The 16,428-nt window shown below is 45.2% G+C and overlaps 1 protein-coding gene across 1 annotated transcript in view; it reads right to left on the reverse strand.

Annotated features, from left to right (window-relative positions):
- Positions 1 to 1,461: 1,461 nt before the first annotated feature.
- CPLX1 (complexin 1) overlaps positions 1,462 to 16,428 on the reverse strand; it is a 196,803-nt gene continuing 181,836 nt past the window's right edge. Inside the window, exon 4 of the mRNA XM_054032321.1 lies at positions 1,462 to 6,472. Within this exon, the coding sequence (XP_053888296.1) occupies positions 6,275 to 6,472 (198 nt within the window). The 3' untranslated portion in view covers positions 1,462 to 6,274. The remainder of the gene's footprint in view (positions 6,473 to 16,428) is intronic.

Below are 16,428 nucleotides of genomic sequence, written 5' to 3' on the forward strand. Positions count from 1 at the left end.
TAGGCCCCGATTCAGCAAGGTATTTAAGCACATGCCTCCGCCATCAACTTCACTACCTTAACTATCACAGAGTGAACTCGTTGGGCCACAGCCATCTAAAAATCACCGCAACTGCTTTTCGGCCCCAGCGCAATTTGGTCTAGAGCTTCGTGTCACAACAAAGCTTGTTCCATCCAGATACAGGGGATGTGTATCAAAACTGGTCAATGCTCTGCGAACTCTAGATTCCTCACTCAACATCCAACTGCTCACTAGTTTGCAGAGTTATTATAGCTAGTCCTTCCTTTGCCCATTCAAGAGTTTTTTTGGTGGTGAGGGGATATTTTTCCTCCTGTCATGAGGCTTAACTCGTACTAACAGCAAGTCCAGGGCCTGACCCAAAACCCGTTGAAGGCAATGGAAAGTCTCCTATGGATTTCCTATGGGCTTAGTCTCCGGAGCCACATGATGAATATACATGATGTAAAGGATATATTTTTATTTGCTGAAAATGCTGCATAGACTAACAAGGTCAGTCTGATATCCAGTGCTCACTCATGGTCCTTCCTAATCTTCAGAAGCTGGCAGAGAAAGTATCCCCTACTGTATGCTCCCAAAGAAAATATTTCCTAAGGGAAAACATAAGGCTTGAACATTTTAGGGCCAGATTTTGATTCCTCACATTCTGTTTTTACACTGTGTATCTCCACTAACTTCAGTTGTGTTACTTCTGATTTGCATCAGCATAACTTAGGCCTGGTCCACACTAACCCCCCACTTCGGACTAAGGTACGCAAATTCAGCTACGTTAATAACGTAGCTGAATTCCAAGTACCTTAGTCCGAACTTACCGCGGGTCCAGACGCGGCAGGAAGGCTCCCCTGTCGATGCCGCGTACTCCTCTTGCCGAGCTGGAGTACCGGCGTCAACGGCGAGCACTTCCGGGATTGATCCGGGATCGATTTATCGCGTCTAGACAAGACGCGATAAATCGATCCCAGAAGATCGATTGCCTGCCGCCGAACCAGGAAGTAAGTGTAGACCTACCCTAAGAGGAGAATCAGGTCTTTGGAGTCTTCAACAACCTGACAACTTGTATAAACACGAGAACTGGATTTGCTGATACAGTCAGTGAATTTCAAAGTAGCTCATCTTCTCCCTGGTTTAAGCTTCAAATCTGCTAAACTTCCATAGGTTTTGATCCGCCACATTTTATAGGGATGTCTTTTCTGTTCTTCCCAAGGAAAACTAACTAACAATAACATAGACATGGTTATAACTTATGGTTAATTACCTGTGGGAGTAACATTGTCTTGGTGAAGTTTGGACAAGTGGAAAAAAATACCATGCCGCTGTTATTTTCTGCCATATGCGAAGCTCATGCTTCTAAATTACTCCACTACCATTTTACTTGCAAATGTTCTAGTGAATTTTCTTCTCCCAGTTCAGCATGGTAGGGATTTAATATGAAAGCATTACAAAAAAGGTATGAAATCACTTTATTTTTTTTTTATTGGCTGTGATTCCATTTTAAAAGAACATCATATCACTTATCCATGTCATGCAGAAAAAGGTAGCAGGCAAATTACAAATGAAATTTACATTCACAAAGTCTCTACTTTAAATCATCTTCTGGCTGCTTGGAAGGTACTGCATGCATCTTGGAGACAACTGGGGGCATTTCTATTAGAAAAATGCACCACCTAGTTAGAGTTTCGCCTTTGTGTGTGTGTGTATGTGTGTGTGTGTATGAAAACAAGCTTTTTTTTTTTTTAGAGGACAGTTACTGAAACATTTTACGACTCAGCACATGAAAAACATTATCTTGGTAACAGAGTAAAACAGATACAGACACATTTCAGATACATAGGACATTACATTCAGGTCACAACAGTTGATTGCAAACAACAGTTATACTAGTGCGGTAAGCTTGTCAAAAAGATGTGGTCAGCAGCATTGGTATGGTCTTTCTTTGACAAAGGGAAGGGGCTGGGGAGAAACTAGGCTAACATACAATACTAGAAACATAGACAGAGAAACGCCAGAGTGATTTAGCACATGATCTGTTCTCTTTTTTTTAACACAGAGTAGCATTCATAATTAATATTGCAGTCTGATTTCATATGGCTTTCTCTAAAGATAGATGTAATTCCATGAAGGGCAATGTCAAACTAAATTAGCTGCCCTCCACAAAGTGGAGACCTCTTGATTTTTTTTATTAAACAGAAAGGCCCTGGAGTTATGGAGGAGAAGGAACGGAAAAAAGAAAATGGCCGCCCACCTTTCTGTGTAAATAAAAACCAATCAAAAACAGAAGACCTCATTTTCCTGAGATTGAACATATTGGTGATGCAAATAAAACAATGGCATGGAAAGACAAAGAGATTCAGAATCCAAACAATGAACCATGTTTCTCTTTGGTCTTGTTTAAGTGCTTTGACAGCTGACTAAGCGCTGAGCGTGTGGCATTTTTACAGTGCTCCTCACGTTCATGCACGATGCAAGTTAGCTGAAGGGGTTGGGCGGGATGATTGTCCAATTCGGGATGGGGGAAGTGCCCATTTCAACTTCATTCCAAGTTGCTGAGGCACTTTGGAACTGGAGAAACCCTCTGAGCTGGCCCATACCTTAGTCAAGGTCCAAAAAGTAATTTGAGGCAAATCTTGTCAGCGCATGCTGCCTTTCTCTCCCATAGGGACTGACCTATACGTAATTCACAGGCAGAGTATCCTATCCATCAGGTTTCTTTACTGAACGAATGACAATATAAAAACTGTGGGCTCAGTCCTGCTCCCCCTGAAGTCCATGGTCAATGGCAAACTCCTGTTGAATTTAATGGCAGAAGGACTAGACATACATTGGGAGCTCAAGTGAGAGGGATATTGGCTACAGCTGGGATGAGCTGGGAAACCCTACAATGGTTCTGATGGCACTAATAATAGACCTTGTGAATTTTGCTAGACAAACGGCTCTCCCAATTCCGCTTTATGATCCTGATCCCGAGCCCGGTGGATCTGATGGAAAGACTACATAGGCCCCATATTTTTGCGCAATTTCAGTCTCCTAGAAGGCCAAAACAAAAAGGGGACTGGAACTTTTAAAAAACAAACCCACTTGTCCCCCCAGGAGCAGCAACACTTGCTCATGATCCGTGAGACCATGCAGCGCGGGCTCCTGTATTAGCTACTCCAGGAACCAATCAGTGAATGGCTCAACCGCTGTGACCCATTTGGTTAAACCAAAGACTTGTAAAGTCACCTACAGCTGGACAGAACGATGTGTTTTGTCTCCGCAAGACAGACCCTGAAAAACCCAACATAGAACAACAAGAGAAAAGAAAAGGCAAGACAGCAGGTACTGCTCGTGTCTCGGGACTCGAGCTGGCATGGAGAGGAAAGCAAATCGATGCTGATGGCCAAAGGACGAGTGGTGAGTAAAGCAGGAGAAGAGTGAGCAATGTCCACTTACTTTGTGGAACCTGCAGTAGTTTTTGCAGTCTGCTGGGGACGAGGGTGGCTTTAAGGATGAGGAAGGACTTTGATACTTTAAATGGAAACAAACAGGTGCTTGCTAGCTCTGGAAAGGGAGAACGGAGTGCTTTCATTAGGAAATGACAAATCACTGACGGCTGCTCCGATCTCAAATCTAGGCACAAAGATAAGAAACAATGTGGGCGATTGAAGTCTTAGGGGGGAAATTCATCTCTCTTTAGTGAAAGTGCGGGCAAACAACGCTGACACTATCTCAAGATGTCACAACAGTCTGCTTTTGCCCTTGGGAGGCTGACCTGCAGCTCTCAGCATCCAGCACACAACTTCCAGGGGGTGGTTTTCTAAATCCCATTCCTACGCTAGCGAATGCTCTGGACACGGAGTGCGAAGGAACGCAAAAGTCCTTCAGCGTGCACTAGGGGTTTGGAGCACGCTCATTACACCAGTCCATAAGTGGCAGGGAGTGTACATCCCGTAGGCAGTCTGTTGCAGGTGGTATGTGTGATTCTATAGGTGATGCTAAAGGGACAGCATGTACAGTCTTATTCCACCTCCCCTGCTTAAATCCAGCACGGATTGCTCCTGCCTGGCTCATGTAAGAATCTAATTAGGAGCCCAATTCAGAAAGATGCTTAAGCATGTGCCTAGCTTTAAGCACATTAATAGTCTTACTGGCGCCCATGGGATTGCTCTAATGCTATCTATGGAATGCAAGGACCGAGTTCTCTGCTGGGACTCGATGGGTGTAGCGCCGCTCACTGCAGGGAAGTGTAGTCTGTCTACACCAGCAGAGACTCTGCCCTGAAGATTTTATCGAGCTCAAGAAAAAATCAAATTCAGAATGGGAATTCAAAGCAAAACACCTCAGGCCAGACTCACTGGTAGTAAAGCCGGCACACTTCCATGGAAGTCAACAGCAATGCATCCACTAACCCCAGCCTGAATTTGCACCGGTCCTACAATTTGGCTGTAGATGAACAGGATATTCTACAATGGCAATCCCAGGCGTACTTAACTCAACAATCGGTTTTATAGTAGCAAATAAAAACGTCTCGTTCTCAGCACCAGTCGGCAGCAGGCACACAGAGCTGAATTACGTCTCCTACTAAATCTGCATCGATGGGATATTTTTCCCTCTGCTGTCCATGCTAAGTGGCTATTTACTTGCAAATATGTTCGAAATAACGAGTAACCATTTGTTTTCCAAGCCTGGGCTAGCACAGGGCATGTGGCAGTGTAATTCTGCCAGGCAAACGATCAGCTTGTTAGAAGTCTCCTGAGACAGTTTCTTTTCTCGTGAGACCAAGCCGTGATGCTGACCAGAAGCTCCAGACATCTACAGTGACACTGAGCTGAAAGAGTCCCAGAACCAAAGGTCAGCTCTACAAACAACAGACCAGATGAAATGATGAATAACTGTGTAACGAATAAGACTGTACACATATACTCACTGCGGTAGCAGGGCAGCAGCATCTGGGGACAATGTGTTGTCTGACACCATTAGGTTGGGAGACATTCTAAATCCATCTGAATTCGAGAAGGTTTGAAATGCGACAGTAGGAGAGTCCTGGTCCCACCTTCCCATCACTGGGTAAATGAGCAAGTACCCAATGATGCCACCCAATGTTATAATAATACTTAGCCCCTATGCAACACTGTACAAGCATTCACCCATTGACCCTCACAACATCCCTGTGAAGTAGGTAAGTATTATTATCTCCAGTGTATAGATGGTGGGACTGGGACAGAGAGGTTAAGTGACTTGTTCAAGGTCACAGAGGGAATCAGAGTCAGAATTGAGACTAGAACTCAGAAGCAGTTCCTGCCTCCTGGGTCTGCTCTCTGACCAGAAACCCACCCCTCTCTGATGCCACCTGGGGGAACAGAGCGTTTGCTGGAGCTGGAATGCTATTCCTGGAAACACAGCTGGGAACGGCATGATTGAATATGCCACTGGGGTTCTTTGCCAAAAGAGGAAGGTTGGGGAGTCTAAGTATCCACTCCACTCAGTGGTGGGCGTCTAAGGCCCCTGGGTTGGGAAATTCTGTACTACAACACTACCGAACCAGTCTGGTCTAGATCTAATGCCAGCACCGTCCACACTACACTCTGGTCATGCTATTCATTGTATGGCTATTCCCAAAGCAACAAGACTCTTGGCTAGATTCTGAGGCGGTTGGTTTCTACCATCAACACCTGGTGCAGAAGGCTCAGCTCTTCCACAGCTCTGAGAACGGTGTTGGAGACAGGAGTTGTACATGGTTCACTTTCCAAATGATCTCTTATTTATGCGGGTTATGGAATAAAACGGAAAAGGTCTGTTTCCATGGGAGATGGAGGCATCCCTTGCTACAAGAGATGTACCCAACAATGAACAACCAGGGTGGCTTGATCAACTATCATATTAAAAACTATAATAATAATTAAGGAAAAGAAAAGAAGCCACTGCTCACTGTTAGTGAACATTCCTCCTGCTTTGGATGGAAACAAATATGAGGCTTTTCCTTTGCTCTGTTTAATGTACAGTTGCCTTATTTAACATACATAGTACTATGGCTTATAATAAAAGTTGTGTAGACTGCAGCTCGTTAATCCTTACATCCATTCAGAGGCGTCTACTGGATGTGACTATGTACAAAATAGGAATGGATGGAATCTCAGGGGGCCAGGGGAGAGGTTGGAGAGAGGGGTTAGAGTGGGGGAAGAGGGTGGGGTTGTGTGATGTGTGGCAAGATTGTAAATTCTCATTCGAAATGAGAAATCCATTGCTTTACTGTTCATGACAGTCTAACAGGCTGCAGCCGTTACTTCTTGAACATGTCTTGAAGAGGGCCAGGTAGATATTTGATGACTGTGTCTAGAATGCTCTCCTCTTCCTCCTCTTCCTCATCCCCACAGCCGGGGGGTATGGCCTTCTTTGGACGCGTCAGACTCCCCTCGGCATTGGCTTCCAGCGCGGCCTGGGCCTCGGCTTCTCTTTCTTCCTTCTTCTTTATCCCGTACTGCAGGGGGAAAGAACACACTGTCAGACACCCAGCGAACAGAGCGGCGGAGGGGGTCCGTCAAACATTGACATTTGCTCTGACAAGGCTCCCGACTCACCGCAGCACATGGTGTTAAATAATCATGAACCTTTAAATAGGAGCTCGCTTCCAAATGTCAGCTCAGCCCTGCTGTAGAAACCTGAGGTGCCAATGAAAATAAAACGGTGCCTCTGACTGCTGCAGTATTTGCATAATGGTTAGCAGCCTTCTGTTCCCTACACAGGGAGCAGAGATATCCTGTTAAAAGCAGCCCCTCCTAAGCATTGCCCGTTACTCTAATGGTTATGTCCCTCACCAGGACAATAGAAACTTGTGTTTTTTAAACTTTAAAACGTTTAGGTGGCATTATCCATAGCGCTCAGTGTTAGCATAAGAGTGTGTCTACATGGAGGCACTCAGGAAAGTTAATCTGAATTCACTTTTAAAGTGGATTAGTTAAACCACATTAAATGCCTGGGTGGATGCCCCTATTCAGTATTTACAGTGGCCTGAATATAGTTTAGCTTAATTCACTTTGAAAGTGAATTAAGCTAAACCAAATTCAAGAAACTTTAATTCGGAAGAGCATCCATACAGGGGTTTAATGCAGGTGAACTAATGCACTTCAAATTCACACCTTCAGTCAAACTGGATTAACTTTCCTGAGGCCAGGTCTACACTGCAAACCTGTATCGCTAGAACGACGTTGCTCAGGGCAGTGAAAAATCCACACCCCATAGCAACGTAGTTATACTGACCTAGCCCCCCCATGTAGACAGCGCTGTACAATTGAGAAGGACTCGACGCAGCACAAGACTTTGGTATGTCTAGACTACAGGGAATACACCAACATCATTACAGGGCTGGAGCTATGCCAGCATAACCCCATCATGTAGACACAGCCTACACTGATTGAAATGATTTTTCTGTCAGTGCAGGAACACCACCTCCCTGAGCGATGGTTGGTAGGTTGATGGAAGCATTCTTCTGTTGACCTACACCAGGAGTCAGATCAGCAAGCTACAGTGCTCAGGGGTGTGGATTTTTCACACCTGTGACCAAGTAGCTATGCCAACCTCAATTTTAAATGTAGACCAGGCCTTCATTTTCTATCCTGGGGCCAGATGGTAATAGCACTGCGGAGAAAAAAATGATTAGCCGCCAACAGCAATCCATGAAAGCAGGGGGGTGAGTTTAGCAGAACCGATGTGGCCCTGAACCTCACCTCTTCCTTATCCTTTAGGTAGGAATGAGACCTTTGAGCTCAAAACATACCTTCTTCTGAGCTGCGGCCTCTGTAGGCACAGCAAGCTTCTGTACACGAATCGGACTCATTACTGTTTGAACAGAAACAGTGGAGATTGCTACTCTCCCTGAGAATTAAAGTCACAAAGCCGAGACTCCTGAATTTTATTCTAGGGTTCTATATTTAAACAACAGCATTCACCAGAGGAAGGTCAGACCGGCCAGACTGGGTCAGACCAGGGGTCCAGTTAGCACAGGAGCCTGTCAATGACAGTGGTCAGAACCAGGTGTTTTAGAAGCTGGCATAAGATTGGAAAGGTCTTGGCTTCCAAGATCTGGGTTTGACCCACCTCAAGGAGTAATTTCTATATCATCACTCCCAATTCCCCGATGGCCATTACACTTTTCAGGGTATTTTCAGATGTTCCTCTTACTTCCAGAAGAAGTTGCTTTGAGCTTCCAGGGATATTGGAAAAAGCACTTCAGCTCCAACAGTTATGGACAAACCTACAGCATCCAAAATACCCTTGAGCCACTCTTGTAGGCTCACCTTCATTTCAATTTAGTTGAATTGATGAAGAGGAGTCTAGGGGTAGGTTAGATTTTCTATGAAATGACCTGTCTGCCTGCTCTGAATGCGTCCATATCCCTTCCTTCCATCTTGCCCACATTCTAATTAAAGCCCTGAATGGAATTAAGATTAGATTTGATACAGCAGATTCATAGAGTGACTAACTAGCCTGAACCTCTGTAAAGGCCAGCAAAACACTTTGCAAGAATAAGTGTTTTTGAAAAGAAAATTACATGGGATTTCAAAGAGATCAAAGGATTAGAGTGGCACAAAGTGCTCGGTATTTTCCTGGTATCATTAGTACTGTGCTGTTGAATAGGCACGCTGCAGATGCACTTTTCATGATTTGCTCTTTTTATTTCTCCCATTACATAAAGCTGGCGTAATTTGTTGTAATGCCAACAATTCATCACCATTCTCTCTCAAACTCTCTGACACCAAAGTGTGGCAGGTCTCATCAAGAAACTCTGAAACATTTTCTATTGAAGACAAGTTTTCCTGCCTTCCCTCCCCCCCACCATTAAGTTTTAGAGCGACAGATTCCCAAAATTAATACGGGAGATTAACGGAACGCTTTCCTTAAAGTCCAATTAATTGCAAATGCCAGCCCCGTTTTATGTGTGTGTCAGGGATATTCGTCTCATTACTTTACCTCCATTTGATGCCAGGCGGCACTCGAATATCCTCCATTCAAATCCAATGACATTTCATGGAAAGGTTATTTAAGACAAATTATTCCTTAGTTAGGTGAGGGGCCAATGGCAGCATTTTACTGCCTGCATGAGCCGAAAGATGGGATGCAGAAGGAATTTCCACTAGTGGGGCATTACAACAGAAACGACTCCAATTTTTGCCCTCAAGAAAGGCAATGATGTTGCTTTAAATTGACTCTTACTCCTAGCCAATGACAGACACATGTCACTACTTATCCCACAGTGCACTGCATCCACAGGCTTTGCCTTGCCAGCCAAAGGAGAAGAATTTAAAGGGAAAACAATGATACATTTCTTTGCATCTCAACGTGCTTTCCAAAGGAAGGGCATTAGCATTCTCCCCACATTATAGATGAAGGTTCAAACTTCTACCCTGTGATGTTATGATAGAAGACTGGAGTGTGTGATAAATGACCGCAGTGTGTTTTGTTGCATGTTACTCCATAGCAGATGGATTATAATTTTTTTTCCACTATAAAACCTGTTTTTAAGGATATTTTCCCACTGTGTGCCTCAAATACACCATTCTTAAATAAAGAAAACTGGGGGGGAAAGCCAGCAAAACAACAACAAAATTATATCACCTGTCACCATGGGACATCAACAGGGCTTGAACACCAGACTTTCAGATGACCACCACAAACTTCTACTACTTGAGCTAAAGGAATAACTTTCCCCCACTTCCATGGGCCTGATTTTCCAAGGTGCGGAGCACCCGCATCTCCTATTGGCATCGAGCATCACTTTCTGAAATCCGTTTTATTTTTAACAAGCCTTCATTTCCATGTTGGTGACTAGTCTGGTAACCATCATGTGGTTTAATTCTGTCACCTTCTCAGCCAGCACAAATTAAGGGGACAGCCAGATCCTTTACGCTTGGAACTGCAGACCGCTGCTTTAATGGGGCGAGGCACTGCATAGAAACATCGCAGCTTTGGGGGAGACATAGTATTGGCTACGGTGAAGTGTCAGCAAGAAAAAGAAACAAACCATATGGCCATCTACCCATATGACTCAGGGTTAGAACTAGTTGAGAAATTTTCAACAAAACATTTTTTTTGTCAAAAATGCCAGTTCATGGAAACTGAAGCTTTTCATGGGAAAGGGTCAGCCAGGATGCAATTTTCAACTTGAAAGTTTAAAAAAAAAACTTTCAAAACATTTTGATATTTTCAAAACAAAACAATTCTGGCCTTCCTCCTCCAAAAAACTGTCTTTAGAAATTTAAGCTGCATACATAAATAAATAAAGGGCGGAAATCAAAGTGAATGTTTTGCTTGACACAAACCAATATTACCCTCCCTCCCCTCCAGATTTTTAGTTCACGGAAATTTTTGAGCTTTCGACTTTTCATCCCAAGTTGGGATGGGAATTTTTTTTCCTGATATCTCAAAAATGTCAGGGGCTGGGAAAACCATTTCCTGCCCAGTTCAATCAGGGCCCAACCCTGCAAATACTTAAATGAGAGACTGCACTCATGGGAGTGACCCACTGTAATACGGCTTTAGCCCCACATTGTAGGCCTGATTTGGAAAGGTACTTAAGCATGGGCTTCACTTTAAATAAATGAGTAGTCTGATTAATCGCATGATTAAAGTGAGACATCATGCTGACCTGGGTCCTGTGGTGGTAGAACTGGGCTCTATTATGGGAGTGATGGTTTCACTTCCCTGCAAGACTACTGATACCATACTCCAGTTCTCTAGAATAGCAGTAGAGAATGGCTTCTCTTACGGCTGTCATCTGCTGAATGATTCCCCTTGCATTTAAATGGTTTCAACATATTACTTTTGTACCAGCCACACTAAATAATAATACAGCATGAGACATTCTTCTGTGCATTTCTCTCCATGGGCTGCTCTGTGTAGTTCAATTAGCTGACAAATGTTAGATAATCTCCATCAAATATGCACATCCCTATACATGCCTTTCGACTGAAATCCCTCTCTCATCCTTTGGTTACACCAGAGCTCTGAGTGGGCGAACTGGTTCCACCCACTGTGTTATTCCTGATTTCTCTATTCTGCAGTGGTCGTCGGAGACTTTGTGGCTCTGTGACAATGAAAGGAAAATGCAGAGATTCTAAGTATGCCTTTTGATAACTCTCAAACGCTTTTGTCTTTCCGAGTGCCAGTAGCCTGAAAAAGCAGATGTCTTTCTCCATGCCACAACAGCTGCACGGTTTCAATCATGTCCTGCATGGAGGGCGGCATTCACCCTGTGCCGAGGGCCGACACAAAGGTTCTTCACCACTTACGTTGCAAGTTCAGTCAATAGAGTGGGGTGGGGACTGGCTCCTTTACAGTGCTGTAGAGCTGGGAGTCCTGGATGTCACTGCTCCTACATGTTTGTCTGTTCTTCCCCAGAAGCGGGCATGCGATTATCCACAGAGCGTCCACAAGCTGGGCTACACCATCTCGGGGCCGAGGGAGAGCCATGAGCCATTGCCATGCAACTCTGCTCTGATTGGACTGTAAAATGCTGCTTGTGTCAGGCAGCCCAGCATAAGGCGTGATAGCTAGACCAGGCAAGCACACATCCCCGGCTGCAGGACTGGAAGCATTGCCTCATGAAACCTGATGTGATCATTATGCACTTCAGGCTGAAGTCAGCAAAGAATTTATGCATGGGTCTAACTGTAGGCGCAAGGGTGAGTCCCACTGGCTTCAATGGGAATGAAGCACATTTAAGTGCTTTGCTAAAACAGGACCGTGGGCAATGAATCAGGATTAGAGCTACTGAGAAGGACAACAAGAGACTGCATGCCTCTAGTCAGGGCTGAGTGGTCAGCCAAAGCATTCCTTCCCCATGCTTAGCCCTGGACTATCCATTCCATAGGTGCGCTGGCTGCCCCGCATAGCACCCCACCACCACCTAGCTCTTATACAGAGCTTTCCACCAGCAGATCTCAAAGCACTTTCCAAAAGGAGGTCGGTACTATTATCCCCACGTTACAGATGCCTCATCTCTCCTTACACAGCCCAGTCTGTTATTCCCCATTCACCTTCGTTCCCACAAAACCGAAAGAGAACAACCAAACATTGCTCTTTTTTAAATAAAAGCAGAAAACACGAAAAAGCATGTTCTGAAAAGACTGTCGAGGGCGTTTTCTGTTTAATTGTATTTTGAGGGGCTTTAGATTGGCAGCAGAAGCGAAACCAGTGTGACCGCTACTCCTGCGAGGATCTTCCTGTCGCAATTACGAATTCTGGCGACCGCATGGGCACTGCTCAAATTGAAACAAATTGACAGTACCAGCTGGGCTGCAGCGCTGACCTGTAGTTCCATATGCACCGAACACGCACATTAGAGGGGAGGGGGGAGTGAAAAAGCGATGCTTACAAGAGCTAAAAATCTGGTTTTGCATCTAGTGAAATTGACTTCGCTTCCCCAGGTGAATAACAGCTTCCACAGGTAGCGAAAAACATGTCAGTTTCGCTTCAGCTGCAAAATGATTTGAACGCTCATCAGGCACCTTTCCATTTAAACTATATTCTGTGATTGTCCTGGAACAAGCAACCAATTATATAGATTCGGAAAGGTTTGCTTGACATTCCACTTGTTTGTTTCTTATATAAGCTTGTCTCAGAATCAGCTGCTGTCATCCTGTGCAATTTACTTGACAGGTAATGAAATTAAAATAAACATTGTGGGCCCGACTGGGGAAAACTGCTAAATATGCTCAGATTCAGTGAGTTAATATATTAATTTGGTGGTCTCCGGAAATATCCATGCCAACTCCTGTCATGATTAAAGAATAATTACCATTTTGCTCTGTAACCATTTCAAACTATTTCAACTTTTTTTTGGCAGTTAATTATTTTGCTCTCACCTAAACTATGATTTGGGGTCCTTGCAAAGCAGAAGTTAACGCACTAAAAATATTTCCCTCTGCAATTTCTCTCAAGTTACTCCACGGCAAGCCAGGGTGTGAATCTTCAGCATCCCGGCTTACCACGGTAACGTCCCACGTGGACCCAGCTACTGAGCAGTGAAAGTTCCAGAGTGAGGGTTGGTTACTACGGGACTTTCGCTGCACTATAGCAGGGTCGCTGTAGAGTCACACCCTGGCTTGCTACATAGAATCATAGAATATCAGGGTTGGAAGAGACCTCAGGAAGTCATCTAGTCCAACCCCCTGCTCAAAGCAGAGACACAGTAACTTGCCAGGTAGCCACGTTGGGTGTTAATGTTCAGAGCAGCTGTTGGAAGAAATGCTCAAGTTGCCGCAAAGTTAAAAAAACATCTAAGAGGAACCAGCAGCCAAAAATACAAATGTCCCTTCAGTGGGTGAGATCTCCAGCTGGTGTTAATTGGCAAGGAACTTGACGTTGCTCCATTGAGGTCAATGAGACAGATTCCCAGCTGGCGTAAACCAGTGTCATTCGATTTATGGCACTGGGGTGATACCAGCTTAAGGATCTGGTCCATTATCGCTTAGCCCAAATATGAAAGATTTCCTTAGCTGAACGGTATGGGTCTGTTGGTTTGGTTTTTGCTATTTTGTTTGTATTCATTAATTTAACTCCACAATGAAACTCAGACAAGTCAGAGGGGGAGAGAAATAACATGGAAAAATATTGGTGAGACATTTTACTGTGGAAGAGCTAAACGGATCCATTTAATTTCTGGCTCTGGTGAGGGTTTATGAAGTCAGCGCATTAAAAGGATTCACATGTGGTCATCCCAAATGACTCCGGACGGGCTGCCATACTAAACAGAGCCTGGCAGTCTCGGTACTGTGGTGGGTTGAATGGAGAAAGGAAGGTGGAGAAAGGATTTTGAGAGAACATAATGGAGTATATATTTAGCACAGCACATTGTGACTTATGCAACTTTCAACGGCTCCCCGGGCACAGCACTAAAACGTTTCCCTGAGTTTGAATTTTCGTATCATGCAGCCCTGTAGATTTCTGTGCTGAGTCGTTCCCATGTTTATTAAGTTTATTAATAGTAGAAAAAAGCCAGGCAGACCCTGGAAAACGTGCTCCAAGGCCAAATGGTCCGGTTGGGCATGCACAACTCAAGAGCAAAGCAGGCAGGGTGCAAAAGAGACAGGAAATAAAATACCGGGAAAGATGGGGAAAAGGACAGGGGGTTGTTTGGTGAGGGGCGGAGTTTTGGATCTCATCCCCTCCCGTCTCTTCTAGCTGCCCTTCCATTTACAGCTCCTTAGTGCCTGAGGTGAGCTTGGCAACTGAGTGACGTGGGAGCAGAACTTGCCACTAGGGGGCTGCGCGCTGTAGAGCTTCTAGCGGCAGAGCTCATTGCATGTAGACCAATGTCTCCTTGCATCCCTCGACTTGTCTCCTTCTATTTCTGGGACTCCCTGCAACTCCCCTCCCCCTGCCTCCTGGTAGGGGCTCTGTGTGCCCCCTACTTCCCTTCCACCACATGCCAGGAGATCTGTGTGTCCCCCTTGGGTTCCTCTCCCACCCCTCCATGCAAGGGGCTCTGTGTTCCCCCCGCCTTTCCGGGTTCCCCTCCCACCTTTCCATGCCAGCCAGTCTGTTCATTCCACCACAATAAGATTTAGAAGCAGGATACGTGCACTGCCAGGCATTGAAAGAAAAACCCAAAGGGGATGTTCTGCGCATTCCTCCCCCTGCGCCCATGTGGCTGTGTCTTGCTTTGCCAGCATTTTAGAGCACGCCCATGGCAGACACCCGCGTTTGTTTCTCCAGCGGACTTGGCTAAGGCTTGCATTTTTCAGAGTGTGTTACGCCCCGATCACTTGCCCGGGCAAATTTCTAAGCTTCTCTTAATTCACAGCGAGTTTGCAGCTGTGTCTTAGTGGCTCCCTGTTCTTCCGCATGTTTTGGCATTAAGGTGAAATGATTCTTTCGCTCAGTATCTATTTTTTGCTCCTGTTCTGAAAACCTCTTGTAATTTTACACCCTAATTATCCCAAGGGATGACCCCGCTGCCGCAAGCAGGCAGTGATCTAGAGATATGCCAGACAGCTGGGGAGAAATGAGGGCAGCCCTGGTGCTAATTAGCTCCTGGGAGGAGCTGGACGGACTGTTAGCCAGTAGCCCAGCTCTCAGGTTTCAATCCTACCCCACCAAAGTCAATGGGAGTTCTTCCACTGCCTTGTATGGAAGCACAATCATGTCCTTCGCTCACCAATCAAGGTACCAAACGCCTGTTTGTTTTGATTTAGGGAAGTTATTACTTTTGTTTCACTACGAAGGCTTTAAAAAACGGGCTCCGATCTGTACGTCATTGATGTATGCTATGGATTTCCATATCAATACAGGGCCCCTGCAAGGCACGTAAGCACATGTTTAATGTTAAGTCCGTGAGGTTGAAGTCAATGGGACTGTGCATGTTCATTATACTAGGCATATGTGTAAGTGCTTGCTCAATTCATAGATTCATAGACTTTAAGGCCAGTGGGGACCATTAAATCATCCAGTCCGACATCTCGTATAACAAAGCCAGGAGAATTTCATCAAGTTCCTCCGGTACTGAGGCCAATTACTGGCATGTGACTGACACCTCTCTTCCAGAAAGGCAGCCAGTTTGGAACGGGAGACCTCAGGAGATGGAGAATCCATCACCTCCTCAGCAGTGTGGTCCCCAGTCAATCAGTTGGTGCCTTGTGAAGGCGTAAACAGGCACCAAAGGGCTTTGGATCAGGCCCAGAGTGACTGACTGAATCATTCAAAGGGGATCTGAGAACAAAGCCCCGGTATTGAGCCAAGTACTGCCTGTGGGTTATTATTCCAATGAACTGGCTTTCCAGCTCATAGGCCTCTGTTACCAGCCCTGCCGGGAGCACCACTGGAAGTGTCTTTGAGGGTCTGTTAGCCCCCCCCCCCCCAAGTACAGTTCCACCCAACCCCATGGTCACTACTCAGGCAGCTAGCACGAGCTATTTCCAGGTGCTAGCTCATGTCTATCTTCCTTCCAGGCAATGACTCATCCCAACTGCCTGGTGGATATACCTCAGCGAGAGACCCAGGTTCAAATCCCTGCTCCAAACCAGTCAGAGGGGGTACTTGAACCTGGGTTTCACGTACCCCACGATAGATCCTTCACTATTGGGTATCCCTAGTCTCACACACTCTTCCACCAGAAATTCCATCCTGGATCTGCCACCCCTGCCTGACACAAGGCTCATCAAAACCAATAAGTTTCCACGGTTTCAGCTTTGATGAAGTAGCTTTTTCAGACCAAAAAAAAAAAAAAAAATCATCCACAAAGACCAAGCCACCTCAAGTTTTCAGCTTGGGAACAAGCACTGCTCTCTGTGAAGGGTGAAAACGACTCTTTCACAGAGCCCGTTTTTCAGTCGGAGGATCAGCCTGGGTGCTGGCGGACTCAACAGGCACCAGAAATGAGAAAGGAAACTGAGCAACGTTCAGAAAATCAAGGCTTTCAAAAACTAACGACTAAAATGT

Source organism: Malaclemys terrapin, chromosome 6, assembly GCF_027887155.1.
Source record: "Malaclemys terrapin pileata isolate rMalTer1 chromosome 6, rMalTer1.hap1, whole genome shotgun sequence".
Classification (NCBI taxonomy): domain Eukaryota; kingdom Metazoa; phylum Chordata; order Testudines; family Emydidae; genus Malaclemys; species Malaclemys terrapin.